Raw genomic sequence first — 25,771 nt, 5'->3', positions numbered from 1 at the left:
CATTGATGGATTTATTTTTCAGAAGCCTGACATTGTCTTTCCTTCAGCAGAACTGGAGAAACTTGAATCCCCTTGGATCCGTTAATGTACAGTACATGTAGGTACAGTGTACAGTGTAAGTACAGTGAACCTACTCCTGCACCAAGATCCCAGGGTAGGGTCAACCTGACTTGACTCTGATTTTCCAGCCACAAATGAGGTTTGAACTTCCTTGGAATTGAAAGAGCAGAATTGCATGTCAGATGGTATAACGCTTCACATACATGTATACGTAACTCACTCGGGTACATAGTCCATTTTGCAGTCGCGCACAATCTTCGGAATTGAAGAATTAATCCCTGCCCAGAGACCAGTAATCAATTTACTGGCAATTTGAGACGGAGTAACCCAGTCTTCCCGATCGAATTAATTGCCAGGGTAAATGCCATCATCCGTGTACTTTGGAGGTAATGAAATATCTGTATCCTCTCCTATTTTTAATCAACAGCCACCGATTGATGACATCTGTGTTGGAATCTGGGGCTGTTGTCTCTGTATTCAGTCTGCCATCGTGAAAAATACCTCCATGCGTTCAAACCGCAGAAACTGTCTCAAAGCTTTTTCCATAGCTCCATGCTTTTTCAGACTTTTTAAACTAGTGGTTGGTTAGACTAGAGACTTAGGGGGAAAAATGAGTTCCAGTTTCCATGAATTGCCTAGTGGAAAGATACTGCCCAGCAAGTTTTCTAGTTTGCAGAAAAGCAGCTGAGATGGTCACCAGCAGCATGCATTAAATGTCAGCTTGTTGGTCTTAATCAGTTCCAGCCAGTTACATGTACATGAATTTTTTTCTTTCTTTTTTTCTCCATTTTTTTCATGTTTTTCTTTTTTTTTTGTAAAGCAGTCATTGACATGCTTGAAGTGTAGCTCTGCATGCAACAGCCAATTTTGGCAGTGCCTAATTTCACCAAGAATTTGTGCTGAAACTTGAAAATACTTGCCTAGTATTAAAGAGATTGCCGGCGACAGTGTTTCAATGTGGTTTCGTGGTTGTGTCTCCCAAGTGAAGGTTTGTGCTAAACCGGTTGTTTTTTCTTTCTTCTGAGCAGCTGCATTAACTTTGACCTGGTTTCAAGACTGTTGCTGGAAGAGAAATTGAGAACACAAAATCAAGCTTGGTCACTTCACCTCATGGGGTCTGCAAATAAAATCCAAGAAATTGCACATCCCTGTTTCAACATTGAAGACCATCGATCAGTGGAAGGGTAATGTGTTACAGCCATGAGTCTTGTGTCCAGACCTCTCTGTTTAATCAGGGACCATGGTCCATGGTTTAATGATTGCCAGACATACTGCAGTCTATGCCATCCATCATGACTGATAAACTTGTCTGGAGGTTTCTGTCAGTGCCAGATTACGAGCCTGCAGTGAATTTTTCTTTGCTCTGTTAACTGACAATGCATAGTTGTCTACAGTTATCGTGAAGCGCACGCAACAGACTTGTACTTCTTACACTTTTTATGTGAAGAAGGAAATAAAGGTTTGTTCAATACAGAGATTTTTTTTCTGCAGTTTACCTTGTGTTGATCTCCATAATTTTCAGGATTAAAGAAGTTCAGAATATTCTTCTTTTCTTGTCAGTGGATCTGGATGTACAAATGAAATATCAAGAACAGGTTTAGACTGACAAAGTTTTTGAAATGTTTTCAACGTTTTGCCTTTCATTTCCTTCATTCCGTCTTTGGTTCTGATTTATGGTATATAATACTGTAAAAATGTGAAATTATGAGGGACAGTTTCCTTTGTGTAATCCATTACTCTATAATTTGATTTAAAAGGCACTGAAAATTGAATTTGAAGAAAATACTGTCGTGACTCATAAGTCAATTTTAAAAAATGATGTTTTCTAATTACCTGTAAGTTTTTTCATTTTCCAGTTTAATTCCTGAGAAGTCTGCTCTGAAATTGTGTTCGGACACTTGTCACTTTTAGTTAAGGGTAATGCAATGATTTATGATTTTTTTTTTGGTTTAGATCCTAGATTACTTCCTGATCATTAATTAAGTCTCGGTTCACTTCAATTTTCCCAGGTTTGTTCTGAACAGTCCGAAAAGCTTAGTCATCACTTCTTTATTGATGGAATTATGGTCATCCCACAAGGCCCTGGTGGAGGAAATCTGTCCTTGATAAATACCCATGTTGATGTACTGTGTTTGAGACAGGAGCAAACGCTAGCTTCCGAATATGCTCCTTCAAATTATGCATCCGAGTGGTGACCCGCCATCTCGGAGAAAAGAGAGGCCTGCACAATATGTACACGTTGGTCTTAGGCATATTGGTTGGAACTGCCAAGGATTGTGCTGAAAATTGATGTTCTTTGAATATTTAGTTTTAGAATCAGACATTCGGAAGTAATGTGTACCGACACAGAATTGCATTCTGAAACCTATGTGTAATTCAAGGTATTGCGAGAAACTCACGAGACAGGCTGATTGATGTGCCCAACGCTAAGGCCAAGTAATTAACGGTATAGAACTGTTCCCACTCGCCGATCAAATCCTTCGTGTAGGTTTGCAGTCCGACTTCGTTGTTATTACGACGGCAACTTAATTGAAGTTGACTTCTGTCTTCACAGTTAAATGTGATTGTCATGTTTTTCACTTCACAAACAATTCTGATATTCCCTGCTTTTTTCTCCCATCCTGTGTAAAATTTGCTGTATTTGGAAACTGTTTTGTTATTTTCTTAAGTCGTCAGGGAACTTTAAAAATTTGGTATTTATGTTACCGAAAAATTCAATCCAATGGAACTTGGAAGGAGCTGCCATGCTGTGGAACACAGTAGAAGACAGCAGAACAGAGCAGCTGTGTCCAACAAGCGTTTGCGCATTGATCGAGTCAAGGGTCACACAATTCACATAACACATTACACCAGTTGACTATATTCATGAGATCCTCTGTAAATACATGTACTTTGAGGTTGCTACACAGGGCATGGCAAGCCGAAGTTGAGCAGTTCTCTCCAAATAGATGACTGTTCGTGTAAAAGAAACATGTAGTGTGGATTCAAGGACTTCCTTAGTATTTTGTAACTTACATCCGTGTACATTTACCCCTGGTACATGGTAGAGAGCTTTGTTAATGATATTGGCCATTCTACGCGTAAATGTCTCACAAAGTTGAAATTGTTTCTGTAGATATTCCCAAGTGAAGAAGTTATCTGTTAAGGTGCTCCAGAAATGGGTGTGATTTGTATGTTTCTGTTTATCATAGAGATGTCTGTGCCCACGATATCACCCTTTCGGTACTGGTTATTGGTTAGATAGAGCATAGAGCTGTGTAGCTCTATGGATAGAGCGAGGCTGTGTTTTCCTTTTGAATTAGTGTTAATGTGGTTATGGAAGAATGACGAGGTCTATTTACTTCATTGAGAGCTCTCTACTAATAATAAAGGTACCATACCAGTATAAATACATGTGTTCATCAGTGTGTTACTGTGGCTAGTAGTTGTAAACTTGTTGACACAAACCATGCAGGACTTAATTTCATCTGCAAAAGACTGTCTTTGATCAGGTGTGAATGGACAGGAGGGGACCCAGTGCCATTAATAGTGCTGAAGAGAATTGGGTTTCAGGGAAATCCTGCCAACATGGAGGCAATCCAGGGAGATTATCGCCCGTAATTTGATTGGATCCCCTGTAAGAATTGGTCAGGTCAAGCCGGCAGAGTGGCCAACAATTTGAGGCCTTGATTGGAGCATGATTGGAGGGGCTGCCTGCAGTGTCCAGCCATGGCCCATTGTTATGCTGATGGGGTCTAATGGAGTGGCATTAGGAAGTAAAACGGTTGATTGAGGTGCATGTAATGGGATCAAGACCTTTTCAGCAGGCTCCTTGTCGGGTCCTTGTTGGTGGTAGCTGAAGGTCTTTTGGAGTCCAGTCTTGTTCTGATCTAAGTCATGCTGTGGAAGGAGAGACCAGAAGGGAACACAACAGTTTCGCTCACAAGTACCCGTGTCTGTTTTGGTAATATTCGAACAACAAACTCTGAGTACGTGTACACAAGACCAGGAAAGGAAGACTTACTGTTCGACCTACATTGTCCTCGGCATTTGTTCAACAGATCTGTCAAATCTGTGCTCTGACTGATTTTTTACCCAGTCCAGTTGATGGGACGCTACTGTAGTACTGTGGCTGGCGATTCATGAACCGAGCTGGGAACATCTGATCACATGTATGATGCTCAACTTAAACCTCTCATCTTCAAAATGGTGAACAGAGAATCCTGCAAAATTTGTGACGTGAGTTGAATTGGGGTGATTTCTCTTGTATGTAAGTTTCACATGATAAAGTAGTTCTTATATTGGTTTGGTAAGTCTGTGACTACACAAAGATTACAATGTGGTTCTTATTGCCAACAGTTTAGCGTGTTGAAGGCTATAATCTCGCATGAATGTTTACAGTGTTTTTCATGGTCATAAACCAAATAATAACTCAAGATGCCTGTAATGTGCATACCTGACTGACTCTGAAAACTGGTGTAGACAAAGGAGAAATATCTTGGCTGAAGAGTGTAGTACATGTCAACACTTGGTGATATTTTGCTGGCTCTGTGGTCACGCTGTGAGGTGCATGTACATGCACTGCACTGTAGAATGCCTTTCTTTTAATAGTACTGAAACTGTCTTTTCAATGACGACAAAGAGTTTAATATCCGGCGGAATGTGGCCTTGATTTTTGAAATTCTTTCACATTGCTGTGTGCACTGTTTAGTGAGATTTGAATACTGTTCTTTTTCCTGTGTGAATACTCTTTCATGGAGATTTATTTTGTTGGTTTATTTCTCATTTTGAAAGGTCAAGGTACTTTTCGCGTTGCACCAGATTTTTTCCCCTGTGGTTGTGGGTCTTTTGTACCACTTGCAAGTACAAAGCATTAATTGTAAGCTGGATATCTTTGACAATTTATGTATGTACATCATGTATATGACATCTTACCATGTTGTGCCCAAAGAAGCTGTCATTTACTTCTCTTTTCTAAATTTTGCATTAAATTTTCCACAAGTGCCTCTGAAATTTCTGAAATATTATATTTCATAATACAGTTCAGAAGTTGACACAGGGAAAAGAAATTGTGTGGAAGAGTTGCTTAAGAAAATGCTGTTTATATATCAAGATACGTGTATAATTTGGTATTTCTGCATGGATCCATTGTTAGAAAAGGTTTTTTTGGTTCTTTTTTAATCCTTTTGTGTCACTGTAAATGTCAGTTTGCCTCTGAGGGTGTGATGATTTGCACACGGACAAACTGCTTGGAAAGGGAGGGCCAGAACTGTAATGTAACTAACTAATCATCTCCCGTTGGAACTTGCAAGCTACAGGAAGAGCAGATGCTGGTGGTGTTTTTTTTGGGGGGGGGCAGCAGAGATTTCTGGATGACCCTCCCCTTCTATTGTCACAAAGCTGGGATTAGTGTCCAGTCCAGCTAGATAATCAGTTGATAATCCTATTTTCACTTCAGAGAAATCTGTAATCTGGCTGGTGGATTACGCGTCCCCAAGGAGGTTGATAGCCGCCTCCGTGTGAAAACCGTAGAGCAAATGGTGTAACAAAACTGAACAAGTTGGGGAAGAGCATTGGTGATGAGAGATCTCAGCAGCAGTGTGGCCCAGTCTGTCACAAGCCTATTATAAGTCTCTCATGCCCATTCTCAAGTCGCGGAATGAGCTGTTATAGGGAATTCCATGGGACCTTCGATTACTTGTCCTTGTGAATTGACTTGACTTCCAGAATAGAAATTGATTGCAATTTAAGCAGGTTTTAAATCCATTTGTCACGTGCACTTAAGAGAACACTCCCTTTTGACTCTTAAAATGCAGACCGGGGATCTCACTTAGATATCAGCATTTTCCGGTGGCACAAAATGGTTGATTCGTTTGTTTCCGTTACTTTTTCTGCAGTTACACCTGGCTGCCCTAGCCTCGTTAAAGGGAGAGATCATCGAGCTGACGAACCGGCTACAGAGAGTCAGCGCCGAGAGAGATGTTCTGGACAAGAAACTGGGCAAGGCACAGGTAGGAATGTACTTTTTTGTCCTGACATGTCCCAAAGGGGCAGATTATGAACTGGTGTCTTCCTTGGATGCAAGATAATCAGAAGAGACAGTTGCTAAAAACTGAAGTTCTTTCGACCTGTAAACGTTATTTGAACGTGACGCCCCAGAGAGGAACAAATCACTGGACTGCCTGTGTTACTAATAAAGTATTCAGACAAAATCCTGAAACAGGTCGCATGATCTGGTCTTAAGCTTTGAAACGTGACACTGTAACCGGTCCCACAATGCACAGAATTTGAAAACGATAAGATGGATGTTAAATACAAATGTAAGATATTCCTCCCTGCCTCATTGGGGAATTGGTTGCCTTACAGAAGCTAATGGATGTTACATGTACAAATGTAGTGTTCACTTCCCTTTATCTGTTAAACAAGAGCTCGAACATACATTTTCTCGGTCTCCTAAGGTCAGAGTATGCTCACCTGAAACACTACATATGCACTAGGTTTATGTTTTGGGGGTTATGGTGTCTCAATGTAGACACTTTGCAGTAACTTGCAGGCTTGAACAGTTGGCATTTGCGTGTAGTTGTGAATTTATTCCTTATCTTCCCTCCTTTCCAAATCACTGTTTGCCTCAAGTATTCCGCTGCATTCCAAGTCAGCATACGGGAAGTATCGCCCGCATATTTGTTGCAGACGGGGGTAACCCAAGTGTGGCCGGTCTGAACAAAGTGTGTCAAAGCCATCAAAATTCTTCATCTGCAAAAGCTTTGCGGATGCGGCAAACACGCGGGCAAGCAAGACCAGTACGGATCACACAGTCCAGTTCCGATGGCTTTCCCAAAAGACGTTTTTTTTAAAAAGAAGAAGAAAAACAACACGTGGAAATATGTACCAGAAGCCTGTAGGCAGAGTAAAAGGAAGGGGTCACAGACTTGGCGAGAGTTATTTTGGGCATCAATTAAAACAGTGGAAAGGGTATCGCCGTCCAGCAACTGATCGTTGAATGTCAACACTGCACAGACAAGCTGGCTCGCCAACTTCTCATTTCCCCCCATCTACTTACTTTGGGAGGGGGGGAGGCTAGTCCTCACACCGCCACAGAATCAAATTTCCCGTGCTCCTGGCCAATTTATAGATTTTTTATCCTCTCTTCCCCGTCTTATCTCCTTCTAATCATGAGTTTAAGTACACACAGGAAAAAAACTGTAGTCGGGTGTATTTTTTTGTGGACTCCCGCAATCCAGTGGAGTAAGGGGAGGTTTATGTTGGGATGTACTGTGCTTCTCCCCCCCCTCTCAGTTTTTAGACTTTGGGGCGAGCTGAGCAAGACTGGCTCCACCGGAACTGAACGTGGTTGTTACCACGAGGCCCGGAATTCCAAAAAGGTGTCAGATAATGCATGCAGTTCCCTCAGGGAACTCCGTCCAGCCGTGTCTGTCTATTAAGCGCACCCGAGAATAACGGAGCCTCGGCCCTATGTACTCTCCTAATTCTCCCGCTAATTTGTAAAAAGAAACCTATCGGTTTTCTGCTTGGAGTGGGGATATCACAGCGGCGGTGATGAGCACAACGGAAGCAAGTACAGATTAAACCGGAAAGTGCAATCTCTTTGCCTGTTCCAAAGCCTGGCCATACCTGTTTGTTGTTACCCGGCATTTAACACTCCAGTTACCGATATTCATGCTGGACTGACATCCTTGAAACTTGAACCTGGCCATTAATATCACTTGAAATGTTCTTGTAGTGCGTTGTTAAATGGGTGGCTGGGTAGTATGCTCAGTGTACGAAATCTCAAAATTAATCAGCAATTCCCTACAAGTCTGCGTTTTATTTTCTTTCTCTGCCTTTTTTCAATGTCGTGATCTGGTAACAGGATAGCTGAGTTTTTTATTATTGACTGGTAATTACCATATTGAACTTGGATTAAAATTGTGGATCAAAAAAGCCACCCCCCAAAAAAAAACATTCATGGTCAAGTCAGTGACTGAGTTGAAGCAAGACAAGCTTGAAGACGTCCAAGCAAAAAAAAAAGGCTACATTGTACTTCATGACATTGTTTCATGTATGATTTTTGTAATTGCTTTTCATTTAAGATATCTTTAAATAATATGCATCTTTACTTCTTCCAATCACATTGCAAAACAACACTGTCAAATGTCGGACATGGCCAAAATGATATTTGGTAGCTCGGTTAGTAGAGCGTCAGAGTGTGTTTGTTTTCACCTGCAAATAAACTTGTGGTCCCTCACGCAGGTGGAGAGATCACGGCTGTTGCGGGAAAACGAAGATAGATTAGACCAGCAAGCTGTGCGGTACGAGGAGAGAATAACGGAGCTGCATAGCGTCATAGCTGAGCTGAACAAGAAAATAGACAGATCACATGGCGTCGCATTCAGGTGAGCACAAATCACCAAGTCGTTAAAAACTCGCACAGAGCTCACTGGTCAGTGCAGCTGAACTGCAGAGCATCGACATTTTGTTAAATATGGAAATAATTCGCTAAGCACAAACTGCAACATCTCAACCGCTTCAGAGTAAGCACGTAAATTTCCCAGCAGAAAAATAGCTACATGTATGTGAAATTGGGCCCAGTGTACATGTACATGTAGGAGACTAATCTAAGGCACATCTGTATCTCAGTTAGCGGAGCACAAGTTGGTATTTGGGAGGTCAGGGGTTCAACCCCCACTCTGCTCAGTTTTCTTTGTTAACGGTAAAAGTTGATCAGGTTTCCAGAGAGATTGTTATCTTTGGATTTACGAGAACTGCACAGAGGTTTTCTGTGCTCCAACTTTGTGAACATATTTCTTCTCTGACTCATGCGGAAGTACCCATGTAGTTTGTTGCTGGAACCGGGTCAGAGCTTTGCCTCACAAACCTGTCTGGCTTTATGTAAGCTGGTTGCTGATGGATGTCAATAAACCACGGCAACCTTTCAAATGTAAGGCTCTCCCGTAAATATTTCATTTGTGACTCACACACGCAAAAACTGTTTTTTGTTGAGTTACATGTGCCCTATGGAAGTCTCCAAAGGGAGCAAAGCTCACTCAGCAGCTCTAAGCTTGTTTTTTATCCAGAAAGCCCTTTGACAAATAACCCAAAAGACTCTCTGGCAAATTCCCATGCCATGGTTGCCTTAGTGGCGGGATACCAGACAGGCCATTAAATGTTCTTGAACTTCAACCAAACACCCTCTTTCCCAACTCTCCCTCCCCCCATCTGATACCTCAACAGACCCCAGGGTACTTGTCTGAATTTAGCCAGCCCTTTAGGACCACAAACAGATCTAAATTGGCCAGAAATCCAAAGAAAAAGTTGGAGTGATTTGGATCTAATGTCTGACAGATGACAGTTATTTTCAGAGCCCAGCGGGAGTATAATGATCCACACCTTCAGCCCCCAAGAAAGTTGACAATTGTAACACGAACCTCTAGCCGTAGGGCTATTTTTTCTGTCCGCAGGTCTGAACTCTGACCTGGTCAGAATATTGCAGTCACTGTAGAGCTTGTCTTTCGGTTCAGAAGGAAATGAAGAAAACTGAGTTTCAGCTGCAGTAATTGACCTCTGAAAAAATGTGAAATATAATCCGGCATTTTTATGAGGTGGCTGGTTTGTTATGGTGTGGAAACTTGCTGTAGTAACCTTTGACTAACATAAGTACTAGTGGGTTCAATTTGTAAGGCAAAGGTCATGACAAAAATGTGACCTGTTCCCACGGAACCTGGCCAAAATTACACACAATAAAGATGGTTTATAAAATGAAATTTGAATACATAGGGGAACGATAGGTCCAAAAACCCTGCTCATTGGATGATCAAAGAAAGCTAAATACCGGTATGTTTGTTGTGGGTATGCTCAGGAGAACTCAAACATACTTGAAATTCGGTTCAGTTCAGTTTTGTTTTTTAATTCTTTTTTTTCCAGCCGAATGTACTTTGTCCTGATTTCTTAGGAGTAGGTCACAAATAACCTTCAGGTAAAATTTTTGTCATGGGAAAGACAGTGCCCGTCAGAATTATGCATCTTTACTTGGGGAAACTCCATTCTAATCTCCAGCAGGTTTGGATAACCCACAATACCAGCATTTCACATGCTTTATCACCAGGAGTGATAATATTTTTGTCTGGGTCCTGCAGTCGGCATTCCACGTCAGTGGCGTCATACACTTTGATAGCTGCAGTCTGCCAGCACCACTTTTCCCTTATCGCTAGCATTGAGCTACATGTACATGTACATTGTACAATGATGACAAAGCTGCCAGTAGATGCGTTGAAAAAATACTGTACATGCATATCTGGGAAATGTTCCATCTTTGGACCACACACATTAGAAGGTTGGTGTGGAGTAAAAGGCACTTTCAGTTTGTTGGATAGAAAGACAAAAATGTTTTGATTTTTTTTTTTTTTTACTGATTGAAAATGTTTGCTGGTTTTGCACATTTTAAACAGGAAATCCCCCCTCTGTGAGTCTTCCGGTTCCTAGTATTAATGAAGTATGAATTCTACACAAAATCTGGGTTGGCAAGATTTTATGTTCAATTCTGTCCACTTGTTTCAATTTAGATCGGCTTTTTGGATTCAGCAAGTGTTTTTGATGCAAAGGATTTACAATCATGGTTTAATTTTACTTCATTTAAATTGCGCACTTCAGAGTTTAACTATAGAGGAATGACACAAATTGAGTTAGAACTCTGGCACTTCAAAGTGCTGGATGAGCATTGCCGCCCGGTCAGACAAACAATAGTAAACATTCCAAAAATGCCTGGTAACTGCCTGCATTATAATAATAATAATTAATGATTCAAATAAAGCAAATAAAACACAATATCTTATAAACAACTTGGCTATTCGTTCCCAATACTCCAGAAAAAAAGCATTTGATACTGGCAATGACTGCGCATGAACACTAAGGGCACACAGCTTAACTCAAGCAAACTGCACAAGCATTAAATTTGATCTTGTTTTTAAGTCACACCAAGCACCATCGATGGCACGAATATTCAACTTCCTATACTGCAGTGTACAGCATTTTAAGGATGCAGGTTACCAGTGAAAAATTGTGGCGATGATCATAGGGTACAAAGGGGGCTTATGGTTGTAAAACAGGTGGTGTGCAGCAAGTGTTCGCTGCGCTCTGGCTATGAACATACTGGGCATGCCAGAAACAGTAATTGGTCAGTTGTTACAGCCCGGGCAGTTCAAACTCCTTCTGTGTCCTTCCTCCATGGTTGAACATGGTAAAATATCAGTGTACATCAACCTTTTATATCTCTACAAGGAGATTAGAAACGTTAGTCCTTAATTTAATGTTGCCCTTACATGTAATAAAGTGATTTTCAATCAAGCCTAAGTCATTACTCTGTCGGAGCTGGATCACAAACAAAATGAGACTGCTTTTTGCACACAGAGGAAGGTAGTACCAGCATATTGTACCCACACACGTAGCATGCAAACTATAAATGCATGCACCTGTTGTTCTGTGCATGTTTCTCTCTCATTAGTCATTTGATGCATGTATAAGTACCCTGTTAACAAATTCTTGCGAACTCTACTTTTGTCCCAACTTTAGAGTTAGGTTTAAAACCAGGTATGCATTTTATCCCTGGTATACATGCATGTGCATGTACTTGCCTCTGAAGGAAGTGTCATCTCTGCGGGTACATGTACTGGTAGGTGTTATTCTGCATGCATTTCACCAATGCTAAGACATGGTGGTTTGTGAATTCAATCAAATTACTTGATTTCAATCTCTTAATCTAAATTTGTTTGATTTAGATCAAAAAAATCTGATTTAAATAACAAAAATTCTGATTTTTTTTAAATAAAAAAATCAACAACCCTAGTTAAATGTGATAAATGCCTCCTGAGGTTTATTATGTGGTTAGAAAAAGCCTTGATGCAATTGCAAGCTGAAACATTATGAAAAAAAAAAGTATCCTGAAAAAAAAAATTAGAATAAGCTGCTTAGTTAAGTTTAGGAGTTTAATGATTAACTTTTCTTGACTAGACCCACTGTTCAGATGTACAAAGTGTATTCGGGTGCATGTTGTAATGGGCAGCAGACATGTGTCATCGGTGTAATAATTGTCAATTTATCACGTTGGCATTTGCGAGCGATGCCGTGCCCATCCCACTAGATGCACTCAGCTAGCCAGTAATGTAAAACGTCACTGTAATTTGCTTCGCAGTTATCTTGTGGCCACTCCAAATCCGTTGTGTATTTATCATGCCCGTGTCCTCTCCTAAACTCCCCCTCCCCTTCCTATAAGTTCCCCACAACCCAGCAGCACCTTAGAAAAACAAGACGTTATCTCAAATAAATTACCGTCCCTCCACTTGGGAAATAATGTTCCATTCCTGTCTAAGTCTCAAGGGGAAAGTCTCGCCCGCTCTTTTCCTCTGTGGCTCAAATGAATAACTAACCATCAAGCGAAATTATGAATGGCACGATTTCTCATAAAAGAGAACAGCTTTGCCAAGGAAAGAACTAGAGCGATGTGCATCCTTCGTCCAGCGTAAGGCAGATGGCCTGGTGGGGTCCGTGTTGTCCCATTCATTTGCCCATGGCATTTTTCTCACCTAGTCTACACCTAGTCTACATGCCATTCAGCCAGTAGATATTCTCCCATTGCTGTCAGACCAGTTGTTGATTTTTTCCCCCCCTCTTTCTGCCAAGAGGCAAGCTCTAGGAGATGGGACTTTGTCTCGCCAGCCTTCTTCGGTTTGATGAGGGATTGGGAATGTTATCACCAACACAGAACTGGGCTTCCTCTTTGTCTGGATTATAAATCAACACAGAAAACCCGGGGAAGGCTGTTTACATTACTCTGCAGTACCTGTGTGATCAGTTCACGATGTGTGTGTTGATAGTTGTACAAATACGAGGCACCATTCTTTGGCACAATAATTATCCATGTTAGATGTTCCTAACATGGCCTCAGAAGATGTTGATGAAAGTGGAAGAAGTTGGAACAGTTGGCAGGTATATACATGTAGGTCTGCTCTATGCAGATGCTGAAAACCTGAAATATTTAAGTCACTTTTTGAAAAAAATTTTTTAAAAATTCTGTACTGTAAAAGCTTTGACCGTAAAAGAGCCGGGTTATTTTGGCCCATTTTTGAAACTTGGTATACATGTAAAGACACTCCTTATTATTACAAATGTTAAGTTTGAACTCAATCAGACCTGTGATTTTGTTTGTATGGTCACCTGAAGTTCAAGGCTACTTGCATGCCAGCTTGCATGCATTGAGCATAGGATTGGAAAAAGTATCCATTTCTGGCTGACCCGTCTAGGAAAAATGCATGCTGGGTAAGGACGGTATGCTTAGGGCTGGTTCATACTCGCTGCGTTTGCACACACGCAGGGTGTAATGTGAACGCCGCATTTGACGTTCATACTTTCGTGTTTTCTCAAGTCTCGGCTGCGTGTGCGTATCCGACAAAAGTTGAAAAATTTTAATTTGTCCAAATATGCATACATTTGTTGCGTATGCACAATCCATTATTTTTTGATTACATGTATTTGCATACAAGGCCACACATTTACATTACACACTGCACTTTCCTTCACACACTGCAGACACCTCAAAATAGGCCTTCGTGCTGCGTACACAGGGAATACGCAGCGAATACGAACCGACCTTCAGTTTTCAGAAAATTGATGTTAAAATGACCACGAGGATTTGCTCTGAAACTCTTAAATGCTCAACTCCTAAAAAAACGGCACTGCAGTGATGAAAAAATGTTGGGGGGATTCCCTCCCCCCTTATAGGGTTAAGTAATACAATTCCTTTGTAAGCCTTTCTTTGAGTGACATACACTTACATGTATTTATGAGTGCTGTTGTAGAAGTTTCAACAAGGACAGTAATTGTAGCCCTGTTGATTGAAATGCTGTATGTCTTTCTCAATTCGCCTCTGTCTGAATTATACCGACAAAAAGAAAAAAGGTTAAAGTACATGAACATGTAGGTCAGATCTCACGAGGACGTGTGTATATGTGTCCCAGAATCAGCCAAGATTAATGGGTAAGCTGCCTCACCGCAACGGCCAGCTAGCTTAGTAATTTGCTGGGGCGAGGAGGCGGACCCGGGGAGCAAGGAATGAGGCAGAAATTGGACGTGGCATCGGGGCCCATCACCAGCCCCCACAGGGGGAGTGTGTGATAGAATTTCCTCCCCAGTCAGTTCCAATAATGTGATCCGCTCTCTCTGCCTCCAAGAATGTTCCCCGAGTGCGACATTGCTCAGCTGTGTTGCAATGCCTCTGCATTGTTTCTCACGTTTCTGACGTGCCTTTTATTAAAGTTGTGGTTTGATTTTTTGGGGGGGTTTATCCGAGTCGGCATTTCTTCTTTTTCTTCCTCGTACTGGAGGTTCAGAAGCAAAGGTCGATACCATGTTGCTGCGAATGCCATTTGATTGCGAAGACAAATATTCAATTATTATGGAATATTTAGTATCCAGGACAGCCGAAGCTGTTGCTGCATTTTTCTTCACCGCAGGGAAGACTTATCGCTAGGAAAAGTTCAGACCAAAGTGGACTTTGTTTGTTTCCATGGTGTGCATGAATCCTGACAATATTCGTCTGAGACCCACTTGGTCCCGCCATCCCAGTGAAAAGACGGTGTGCTTGAAAGGAGTGGGACTTTGAATCGGAGTTTGGTCAAACTTTCTTGATTGTCTCGCTCACTCTTCCTGGTGCCCAAACTAAGAAAACATTGAGAATCTTGGTTACCGTGATACACCGCGGACTAAATTCAGACATGATTGTACACACCAGTTGTATTTGTACTAATTCAGTCAGACAGTCATTGGATTGATGCGCGGTGCTGTACATCCAAATTGCCCAATTAAAACTTGGCGACATTCTAGCTGTTCATTAAATTCTGCAGTGGGTGACATGAAATCAATTGCCATGGCCCAATTATGGATGAACATTCTCCTTTCATGTTTGTTAATGTTGGATTTTGTGGTCCAGCAGATCCAGATCAAATCAAGACCGATGGTACAATATGTTTAACCCTAACCACCAAGCATATTGTTTGGCTTTACTCAGTACTACAAAATACTAAGTAGTAGCCTGAGCCTGAAGGACCTAGCACTACAGATTACTACTTCTGGCTAGGTTACTTCCATTGTTACTTGTACAGAGAACAATAAAGCCATGCATTCATAGTGCCACAGCACTGTATGGTACATTGTCTCATCTGTTGTATTTTATGGCTTCAGAGAACAATAAGGTCATGTCCTCTGACAAGCAGTAGCACTGATTACTACATGTTACTACAAGTAGTAATTTGTCGTATTATGTAGGGTTAGGGTTGAGCAGCATATGGCGTGTAGGAAATCATACATTTGTTTTACCCTTTTTCCAGTTGTTCTCTCTGGGTCAGGTATTGTAAAATGATTGCACATATTTACTCAGGTGTATTGAAGAAATGAACATACATGCCCTTTATGTGGCATTGGGGCCATGTTAACAGTATGTGAGCAACGGCCCAAGTGTACATTAACTGCAGATCACGCGTGGAGAAAGGTTTGCCGTCGCACTCGAAACATATTTGCTGGTGGTACTTGTGCGTGCTGCGCACTTCTGATTTGGTCGAGGAACCGTGCCTGGCGTTCCAGCCCGTGTTGGCCTGCTCAAGCTTCTGTTTATCGTGCGGTGAATAGTTGACGGTGCGCATGTTGATACTGTCTGGCAGTCTTGTGGACACTGCCAGGGCCAGGCTTCCTTCATGGCCATTAGTCAGGGAACAAATAACTTGAGATTGTGTTGATGTTCAAATATTGACATTTCATTTTTTGCAGCCGTATATTGCTGGGCTATATATGCATATTTGTAAATCATGACTATATACCATATGTACCGTATTTATATATGGCCTGTCCATTTGCATATCGGCCTGTTTGTTGTCTTCGGTTTGCTGTTTGTTTAGAACCACAACCAAATATGAATATCACATGAATATCGCCATTGACCTGTAACACACCACTGCCATTGACCCGATTGGCTTGACCTCATTTGCATATATCTGCATATTTGTTTGTTCTCTGCAGGGAAGAAGATGAGTTCTCACAGTCTGCCTCAAGTCCGCACAGCAACATCAGCAACAGCGGCGGCAGCTGTAACGGCAGCTTTCAGGGCAGTGACTCTGCTAACATTGGTAGGCTCCGTCCCTCTGTCTTCCTCTCTGTCTGTCTGTAGCCCTGTGGTCTGTCTGTCAGTCACCATGACTGACTTACCGTACAATCTGGATCCGTTACAGAGTCTGAAGGTTGAGGTGGCCCGAATGTAGCACGCACTGAAGGACACAGCTTGAAAAATAGTGGTAGTTGAGAGCAACCTGAATCAGCAACTTGAATCTCAGCATATTGTGAGGTCGGGGAAAAATTTACGAACATTCTCGAACAGAAAAAATGACCTTGCTGGCTACTCTTTTATCTGTCTCACCCAGTATTCATTATCATGGCTCCTGCAACTGGCTTTGCCCAGTGCCGAGCTTCTGTCAAAAATGCCCGTCACACCATCCCTGTGACCTGTGGCGTCTGTCAAGATCACACATCCTGTCTTAGTGGAATCTGCCTTTGTCCAGTGCCTTGACATTTTCAGTCTGGACTGGAACTGTACATGTAGTCTGGTCCCTGCCCTCTGATACATTAATCCAAAGGTTTGGCACCAGTCTCATGATCTGTGGCCTGCTGGCCAGCTGTCGGTGTCTGTCAGATCCTGTCACTCAACCTCTCTGACAGATATTGGGCAAGCTCATTCCTTGGTTGAACTTTGACCTTCTTTAACTTGGAAGCTGCTAATCATGGGCAATTAAAAAGGTGCTAGAATGTGGCATCCCTTGGATAAGATGAGAATTGTTCCAGAGACAGTGTGTGGTCTTGCGCTTAATTCTGACAGTCAGCTGCGTGCATGCCAATCAGGAGGCCAGACTAGATTCCAAATTCATTAGTTCCGTTCCGGTTATCAACACCTTACACTAGCAGTTGCCCCATTGTCTAACGACGCCAACAAATCAGCTGAAATTTTCATGGACAGATGTAGGTCATTTTAGGGGAAGTGACCTGTTTTTTGCTAAGACTGAGTTCTCTGTATGAGAAAATTGCTTATTAAGGATCACAAATTGCTTACTTCAGATCATGTTTTAACCAGTATCAGCTTTGAGCAGAAGCCCCCCTCCATCGGTTGAAAAGAGCCATGTTGGTCGGGAGTGATCATTCATTCATTTTGTTGGTTGTGATGTGACCATGCATTTCATAGTCATTCACAAACCAGCAATGTGCAGTTCCAGCCAAAGGAGCCTGCATTGCTAGGAAAATTGCGCCCTCTCTTGGTCCAGCTCGGGGCTCTTACAGTAGTTGACAATTGAGCTGCATGTAATAATTTGTGTGATGACACCCCAGTGAAACTGTCTCCTAATAAGCCAATTCAGGTTCTTTCCTGGTTAGCAACATGCCACGGAATAGCTGTTTGGTCCGCAGTTTTTTTCAGCTTTCAAATAAAACAAAAAAAGGATGCTGTTGTTGCCAGCCCCTCGACCATCCATATCAACCCCCACCCTCACACAACCTCCCCCCTCCTCCCAGTCGGGCTCGGGGAAATCGTGCCTTCGTATAAATGTCACTGTTACCCCTTGAGTGCCCCGTGCATGCCGATGTGATCGGTACATGATAAATTGGCTAATCTAAAAAAGAGGCCCTGCCTCTCACGGGGAGAAAATATGCACAGTTGTTGGGATGACCCAGCGGATGGAATGTCAGAAGTGTTCAAGCCTGGCTAATTGAAAAACGGGATAAGGTTACAGGTTTTCAGGGGAGGGCAACGTGTTATTTGCGGCTCAATTTCTGTCTCTGTGAATGTTGCCATTGATTTGTGTTGCTATTAAGTCAATGCAGTGGTAGCTTCAACAAGTTGAATAACAACACTGGGATATGTACTCAGTTTGATAGAGTCTGTCTCTTGTGAGGCATCAAGGGTTTCTTTGTTCGTGCTTTGTCCATTGTTGATCACGCTGGTTTATTTTTTCCCCCTGTAAAGTGGATCAGGCATTGGTTCATGTACCAGTAGTTGTCTGGCAGCCCAAGTCTTTTGTTCAGTCCTGGAGTGGCTTGTAAATCAAAACCCTGGAGTTCGTGTAAATTTCGCTCCAGTTGGTCAATTTGTCAGTCCAGATCTGTGCTTTTGAATCATGTCTTGTGTTCCTCCACTGTTCCTAGTGACGCACTGATAATTTACTAACTGCATTCGTGATATGTGACGCAATCCCACAAATTGAGTCCAAAGGTCATCAGTTATTGCACTGTAGTTTACATGAAGAAGAGTAAACTGAGCTCTTGGTTTTGATGCATCACATGTCGGCATCCCGATGAAAAGAGACCTTATGTGGGTAAAAAAAATTGGGGGGGGGCTTCTTATTGACTTACATCGCGCAAGATTCATTGAAAGGTCTTCAAATATGGGTCTGGTGACTCGTGACTCATTTTGTTAGGTTGAGTCACATACAGCAATTTACCTCCCCCTCGTCCATCAGTTACATGGAGTTCAGTGTGGTGCAGATAAAGACTTGACAAATAGAACTTGTCAGTCACCGACTAATTGGTAATATCATCGGCTGTACCTCATCCCAATTTGGCTTTTCTTTCTCCCTTCCCCTCCTGCGCTTTGCAGATCAGTGCAATGATTTATCGGCCGAGCTGTCCAGGGTAGTGGGCGAGCTGGAATGCGCCGTGGAGGAGCGCAAGGGGACCGACACCTACCGGCAGCACATCGACACGGCCGACCACACCATCAAGCAGCTGGCCAGTGCTTCCCATCAGGTAGAAAAGAGATCTCTAGAGGTGAGAAACTAGCCCTATCCACGACCCCTTTGCTCCGGAATGTTGGCAGCCCAAGCTGTGCCAATCTTACAGATCCCCCACCAATAACAAACTCCTCTCTATATTCTATCCATTCTGATTGCGAACAAAAGAGGGCGTGTTTTTAAACGAAGTTGACAGTCCTGTGGTATGAAGTCACCGCATAAACGTCACCGTTTATGCGCGTTTGATGACGGGCACGCTGAGTAAGCGCAATGAATTTATTCTGGAATGTATTGTCTTCGCGTGCATGTCAAACGCGTGCAAGAACCCAGTTGGAAACGTTGTACCAGTCTGTCTGTTCTTTTGCTGGCGAGGGGGCTCTTCAACTTGGGGCAGATGGCAAAGGTCAAGGTTCAACAGAGTTCCCTTGTTGTCTGATCTTGTTGGAATGACGGTAGAAGAGAAAAATGAATAAGCAGCCTTGCATAAGGAAGCAGTCATGATTGACTGATCTCTGCCATGGAGTTTTTCAGAGGTCCTTTCAGGGCTGATGCCTATAAGTTGAAAGACGACACTGCTTTGAGAGAAAAAAAAAAAGTTACACTGAATTTCTCTTGCACACCAAACACCAGCTGGGAAGCAGTCAAGGGCAATATACATTACACAGCATTTTAGCCGGTGAGCTGAACAAATTTACGCACAGAGCAGTTCTGCCAAATTTGCCATAGGTAATGAACGTCACTTTAATGTCTAGCTCTCCTGAAATAGGAACAGCAAATTTTGTTCCAACCGAATGGATTATTTTACCTGCCCTTCCATTTCAAGGCTGTCCAGGAAGTCGAGCGTCTGCAATATGAGGGTGGGTCTGCCACCGACCACTCCCCCGCCACGCCCAACGGCTTCCAGGGCCATGCCCAGCGGGACCAGCACCGGCGGCGCAGCAGCCTGGAGCAGGAGCTGGATGTGCTGCGGGACGAGAATGAGAATCTGAACACCACGCTGTCCATGAAGGAAGACGAGCTGCAGAAGATCAAGGCCAACCTGATCGCCATCCGGGACGAGAGGGACAAGCTCAGGAAGAAGGTAAAAACAACTAGTTGCTTAGCAAGATAAGAGACCCACCTATGTTGGCCTGCCATAAGGAGAAATACTGCTCAGCCAATTTAAGTGCTAAGCAGAAATAAGCTGGGAAATAGTCGCAAGATATACACAATACGTAACACTTTAACTGGTATCTAATTTTTTTTTAATTAGCAAAGTTGTATGCTTAGCAGTTGTACAAAAATTGGCTCTTTTAAGTCACCAACCAAAATCACAAAAAGGCCTATTAGCTTTAACTGGCTCACATGGAAAAATTGAAGTTTTCTTTGATGAAAAGCGGTTTCTAATTTTCATATGGCGCTTTCAAACTAGTTTGGTAAAATGTAAGTCAGTGTAAATAAATCGGCAACTATGAAGTGAGGCCAACACTTTGTAGCGCTCTGCGATGCGGCATGAATTGTACCCATTTCACCATGGTTTCCCTGGTAGGCAACAATTTGAGAGACCAGTTGCGTCGAAGTACAATGACACCAGATAGCCTGCCACAAACAGTCATGTGAACGAAGCTCACAAAATTCACAAGAATCGTAACGTGACTTTTTAGAAAACTGGATGTTTACATGTAGGATGATCAAGCAAATTAAGATGATTATCCTGCCAAACAAAGTCTCATATGCTTAGTGTGCCATTTGACCACAGGTTCGGGACCAGCAATCACGCAATACTGACCAATTGCCCGGTGCCTCGGCCAGCAACCTCAAACAGCAACAACACCAGCAGGGCTACACGTCGTCGTCCTCCGAACAACTCAGCTCCCCGGGCTACCGGCCCACCCCCAATCCCAGCAACGTCAACGCCAACTCTGCCTTGCCCAACGGCGAACAGCTGGGCGTTTACGGTAGCGAGAGGCGAGGCGGCATGCCCGTTGCCAAGGTGGCCGAGCGGGTGCGATTAAAGCCATCGCGATCACTGGATAGCTCATCGAGATCGGGCTCGGAGAAAGGCGTGACAGGGTCGGACTTGAACAGCGTTGGGGTGAGTTCTTGCTGCTGCGTTTTCAGTGTCTAGCTCCATTGCCTGTTTCAATTACCACACATTAGCCATTCCTATATTAGCCAAAAACGAAAACGTCCCATGAGTATTGCATAAACTACCACCGTCTGTCACATTATATTAGGGAGCTTTTATTCACTCAAGGACATGCCTAGATAGCAGCAACAATCTTTGGATAAGGGTAATTCCAGAAATTAGGGATCTGTTTTTTTTCGTGTCCCTGTCACATCTGACATATAATTTTGTAAGTTCAAAACACATTTTGTGATTTCCAAGAGTGATGAATTAATGCAAATTACCTGCCAAACAAAAAGCAATAGTTTGAAATCGATTCCGGTGATATTTCCATGTCAAATAACAAAGGTCAGACGTAACAGGGACACAAAAATGTCACACTTTTGGACTCCTAATTTCTGGAATTACCCATAAGCAAATTATTGCTGGTGTCATCTGGTGCACCGTCCAACTCACTCCATTCAGAGTTGTTGCTTATTAGCATTTGTACATGCCAGTGCAGTCCGTGTGGAGGGTGGCTGAATTACCGTGCAGAGTGGCCAAACCACGAGACAAAGCTTAAGAGCTTGCAAAACATGATGTGGTCTTGTTGAGGCTGCATTGGTGGATTGTAAAGTGAGACAAATCACAAGTAAAGTGGCAGGTTTCAAAGGACAGGTGATGACAAAGGAATGTCATCACCACAGGTCATTTTAATAGCTTGTCTCTTGATATTTCACCGGGTGTGTGACTTGAGGTTGACTTGTAATGACCTGTGACGACTTTGATTTCCACAGCAAAGGCATTTGGCTCCTACTTATACCCGTTAGCACCTGTACTACACTGTATCACATTGAATTAATTACTGAATTTAGAGAAACATTGGGTATTTGGGGGGCTTGAGGTGGTACCGGGAGTAAAAGGCTCAACAGTTCTTGGTGGTCATAAATAATGGGTTAATCCTTCTCTACTGTCTCTTTACAGCTGACCAACCCCAAGGTAGCTGAGCACCTAGCCCGCTCGCTGCAGGAGTGCTCCAGCGTGCAGGAGATCCTGCAGGCCCTGGGCTCACACGGCCTGCCGGTCCCCGAGAGCAAGGCCCGAGAGATCGAGGTGGAGATGGAGCGGCTACACAGCAAGATCGAGCACCTGCGCTCGCAGAACGACCTGCTGCAGCTGACGTTAGAAGAGAGCAAGTCCAACGCCGACCGGCTGACGCTGCTGACGGGGAAGTACGAGAGCAACAACACGGCGCTGCAGCTGGCCGTCAGCTACGCCGATCAGGCGGCGGAGGCCTTCGACGTCCTGCTGATGCTGCTGGAGACAGAGCAGCAGGTTCTGTTGGCCAACTGCCGGGCGGCAGGGGTCGGTGGCTTCGGAACAGGTAGGTCAGGAGATGGGTGGTCCAACATACTTGTGTCTGTGTCCATCACCTCTCTGAGTATTCATTAATTAAATGGGTGTTCAGAGCTCCCTCGGATTTGTGTTCTGGGGGTTTATCTCTTTATATCCACTGAAATCTTGTCATTAGTTTGGCATTGTTTTGATTTGATTAGAGTTAAAGTTTCTTTCCACTTTCGATATATTCTTCTCAGTAAATCCCATTTTTTAAAACTTCTCTTTGTAAAATATGAATTGTCACTTAATTAGAATGCTTATGCTGTGGCATAAAAGCAGCTTAGACAAGACAATCAGTAATCAGTCATTGCTTTGAACTGATGCCAAAACATTTTATTCACCAAGTGAAATGTATTCCGGACAGCACCATGCATCATACCCAAATTATTGTGTCTTGGCAGTTCATTGGTTCACCAATCCCCTGCTCCTCGCGTTCCTCCTGTGCCAGTGTGCTTCTATTCCAGTGTTCTTTCATCACTGTTTGAATTCTTCCAGGGGAGAGCTCGGAAGGCTCAGACTCGGAGGAGACCACCATGATGCTGAAGCGGGTCCACGAAAACCGCAAGGCAGCAGAGAACATGGCCAAGGCCCTCCTGCAGCGGCTGGACCGGAGCTGCGGGACCATGGTGTGCCACGTCCCCGGATGCACGCTGCAGCCCTGGGAAGATGTGTCCTCACACAGTCACACCAGGTAAGGGTTTGTGGGGGGTTCGCAGAGGTCGTCCAACTCTGGGCTCAGTTTCATAGCACTGCTTACTGGAAGAAAAAAATCTTCACTCGCCACAGCAGAAAATATTGCGGTTAGTGTATACCAGATGAGCAAAAAATTGGGTTTGCATGCATAAATCCTTTACAGTATTTTGAGCGTACTTGATCTGCGTCAAACACGTACTTGCACTGTAAGCACAGAATACTTAATTGTATGAATGTAACATTCTGTGGTTAGCAGGGGCCCTGGACTCCTTAGTGTGAGATCCGCAAGAAGAATTTTCAACTGAATGTACACAAACTTGAAGCATCTTCAGGTGTTGGGCACACTGCAGAAATGGCATTCAAATATTAATCATATCTCTTTCCATGCCATGGTCGGGGGAAAAACCTACACGTAGCAGAAAAACCCAACCGCGGGTAGCCACTGTGATTGTGACCTTTGACCTCTGATGTCTGAAACCCCCCCTCCCCTTAGCACCACCAGCTCCACGGCCAGCAGCTGCGACACAGAGTTCACCAAGGAGGACGAGCAGCGGCTGCGGGACTACATCCAGCAGCTCAAGAACGACAAGGCAGCGGTGCGGCTGACGGTGCTGGAGCTGGAGAGCGTGCACATCGACGCCGTCCCTTCCTCCTCCTCTTCCTCAGGCCAGGAGTGTCTGAAGACGGACAGCCAACGACTGGACCTGGAGAACGCCGTCATGATGCAGGAGATCGCCGCCCTCAAGGTAGGTGACCAAGAGGAAAGGGGGTCTTTTTGGGGGAGGTACGGTGTGGAAATGACCCTAACCCTGTTTTTCTGGGAATTGTCATTTGACAAAATTCAGTTGTGCATTGGACCATTGAACCCCTGATCATATCAGCGGGAACCCTGGTGTAAGTCTGTTTGGAATAAGTGAGCTCAGTGAAATTTGATAGAAGATAGAAAATAAGATTCTTGAGCTATACCGCCAAGAAGGTTAGGGGTTGGGATTAGGATATTTCCCTCTATGAATTTTCTTTATTCTGCTAGTCTCCAATACTGTGCAGTAAACCCAGTCATTAGCACATTCGGTGCCGTAGAAGAAAATCAGAGAACTGTTCTCACAGTCTGCAGAATGTTACTGTAGGATTCACTAGCAGCCAATAAAAATTTGACTTAAGCAGAGCAGACGGTTTGAAAAATCTCTGACGTGTGTCACTGTTCTAAGAAGACTGAATTTCCCTTTCGCCCAGTCAGAATACAGCGCCACAAACTGAAAAGGCATATGTACCTGATTAGACAGAACGGAGTCATTTTAATCCGGTCGGAATGTCTTTCCAAAAAATGACCGAAGGAAAAACATCTGTGCTCTGAACAACACACGTCACTGTGTTGACTGCGCTCCAAGGGACTATGCAAGCCTCAAATTACCTAAGGGTCTGCATGTTATTTCAGTGTAATCATTAAAATGCTGTTTCTGTTTCCGGAGTTGCCCGCCTGTTAAAGATACCAGCCGTGCGCGTGTGGCATTTTACAAAAAACATCAAGCAATAGGAAAACAAGTTGTATGTTATAATTGGCCAATGTCAACATGTTTGTATAAACTCTTAAGCTTGCGCTGTTGGAAATCCAGAATTTTTTTTTTCTTTTTCACATCTTCGAGTGAGATGCCGAGTGATTGGGATGTCTGAGCACAAGGTTGAGGAATTGAGGATTAACCGGGATTAGGCCCTGTCAAGGCACCTCATCGAAAGACTGATGATCAGGGCCTCGAGGCAGGGATAATCGGTCAAATCTCTCCAGTGGCTTCGGTGCTTTGACATTTTGCCCAGCTATCACTTAATCTCCTTGCATCCGTTTCGTCGAAGTCGTTTGTTCTGACTCAACAAGAACACATTACTGGCCGGAGAGACTTGGTTTAACTTCCTCTGGGCCACTTTCGCTGCAGCCTTACGAGTGGACTCAGAGAAAGTCCGAAAATAACAGTTTAAAAGGGTGTATTGTGATAAACGTGACTGTGTCCCCCAAAAATGAGAGTTACTAGTCACAAAAACTAGGTAGTAAGATTTGAATGGCATTGCATCGGCCAAACTAAAATCTTTGCAATTGTATGAAGAAAGTTGGTGTTACTTGTTTGTGCGTCAAACTATCTTTGAAATTAGGAAAAAGCCTGGTAATTTTGAAAGGAAATTACAAATAAGATAGTTGCCTCAGTCAAAGGATTTTCTAGCCGGCAAGTCTCTTTGCTTGGTTGTGGGGAGAAGATCGCAAGTGCAGACATTCAGATTGGTCAACTGAAAATTGTAAAGAGGTTTTACAGGTTGCGTTCTTCACGCTTGATTTTGTTTTCATCTGCCTTCCTCAGGAGGAGAAAGCCGAGCTGAAGGCCCAGTTCTACCTCCTGGAGAAGGAGAAGAAGGCAGCGGAGCTCAAGATGAGCTCCCGGGATGCCCAGGAGCAGGCCTACCTGGCCCAAATCGACCACCTCAAGGCAGAGGTGGAGGAAAAGAAAAGCAAAGACGTCGTGCCCAGGAGCCCGAAGGTGAGCAGAAAAAAAGGGGGTTCAGAAGTCTGGCATGAGTGGTTAGCGCGTACATGATCCGGGCCACGTGTGAATACAGTTGTTCGTTGATCTTGTCTTTGCCACAAGGGCTTTCTTCAGGTTCTTCATGCTTTAGCCTGACTGAGTTGTATTTACGTCAGCAGTATTTCAGCCTTACAGCTGCAACTGAGAATGATTTGCCGGCCCCCGGGTATTAGGCACAA

The 25,771-nt window shown here is 43.4% G+C and overlaps 1 protein-coding gene across 7 annotated transcripts in view; it reads left to right on the top strand.

Annotated features, from left to right (window-relative positions):
• mcc (MCC regulator of WNT signaling pathway) overlaps positions 1-25,771 on the top strand; it is an 80,817-nt gene that overhangs the window by 50,209 nt on the left and 4,837 nt on the right. For 6 of the 7 annotated variants that reach the window (XM_022231192.2, XM_022231186.2, XM_087139672.1 and 3 more), the window contains 10 exons: positions 5,937-6,050; positions 8,290-8,432; positions 16,099-16,205; positions 18,716-18,885; positions 19,672-19,929; positions 20,587-20,922; positions 21,919-22,318; positions 22,828-23,023; positions 23,519-23,771; positions 25,371-25,547. In XM_022231192.2, the coding sequence (XP_022086884.2) occupies positions 5,937-6,050; positions 8,290-8,432; positions 16,099-16,205; positions 18,716-18,885; positions 19,672-19,929; positions 20,587-20,922; positions 21,919-22,318; positions 22,828-23,023; positions 23,519-23,771; positions 25,371-25,547 (2,154 nt within the window). Of the gene's footprint in view, positions 1-3,881; positions 4,279-5,936; positions 6,051-8,289; positions 8,433-16,098; positions 16,206-18,715; positions 18,886-19,671; positions 19,930-20,586; positions 20,923-21,918; positions 22,319-22,827; positions 23,024-23,518; positions 23,772-25,370; positions 25,548-25,771 lie in introns of those variants that run through there. The other variant, XM_022231210.2, reaches the window with a different exon arrangement.

Source organism: Acanthaster planci, linkage group LG08 (genome assembly GCF_054643075.1).
Source record: "Acanthaster planci isolate LZ-2023a linkage group LG08, COTS_SCS, whole genome shotgun sequence".
NCBI classification, from domain to species: domain Eukaryota; kingdom Metazoa; phylum Echinodermata; class Asteroidea; order Valvatida; family Acanthasteridae; genus Acanthaster; species Acanthaster planci.
Note: the sequence above shows the minus strand (reverse complement) of the source record. Positions and strands in the feature narration are given on the sequence as shown.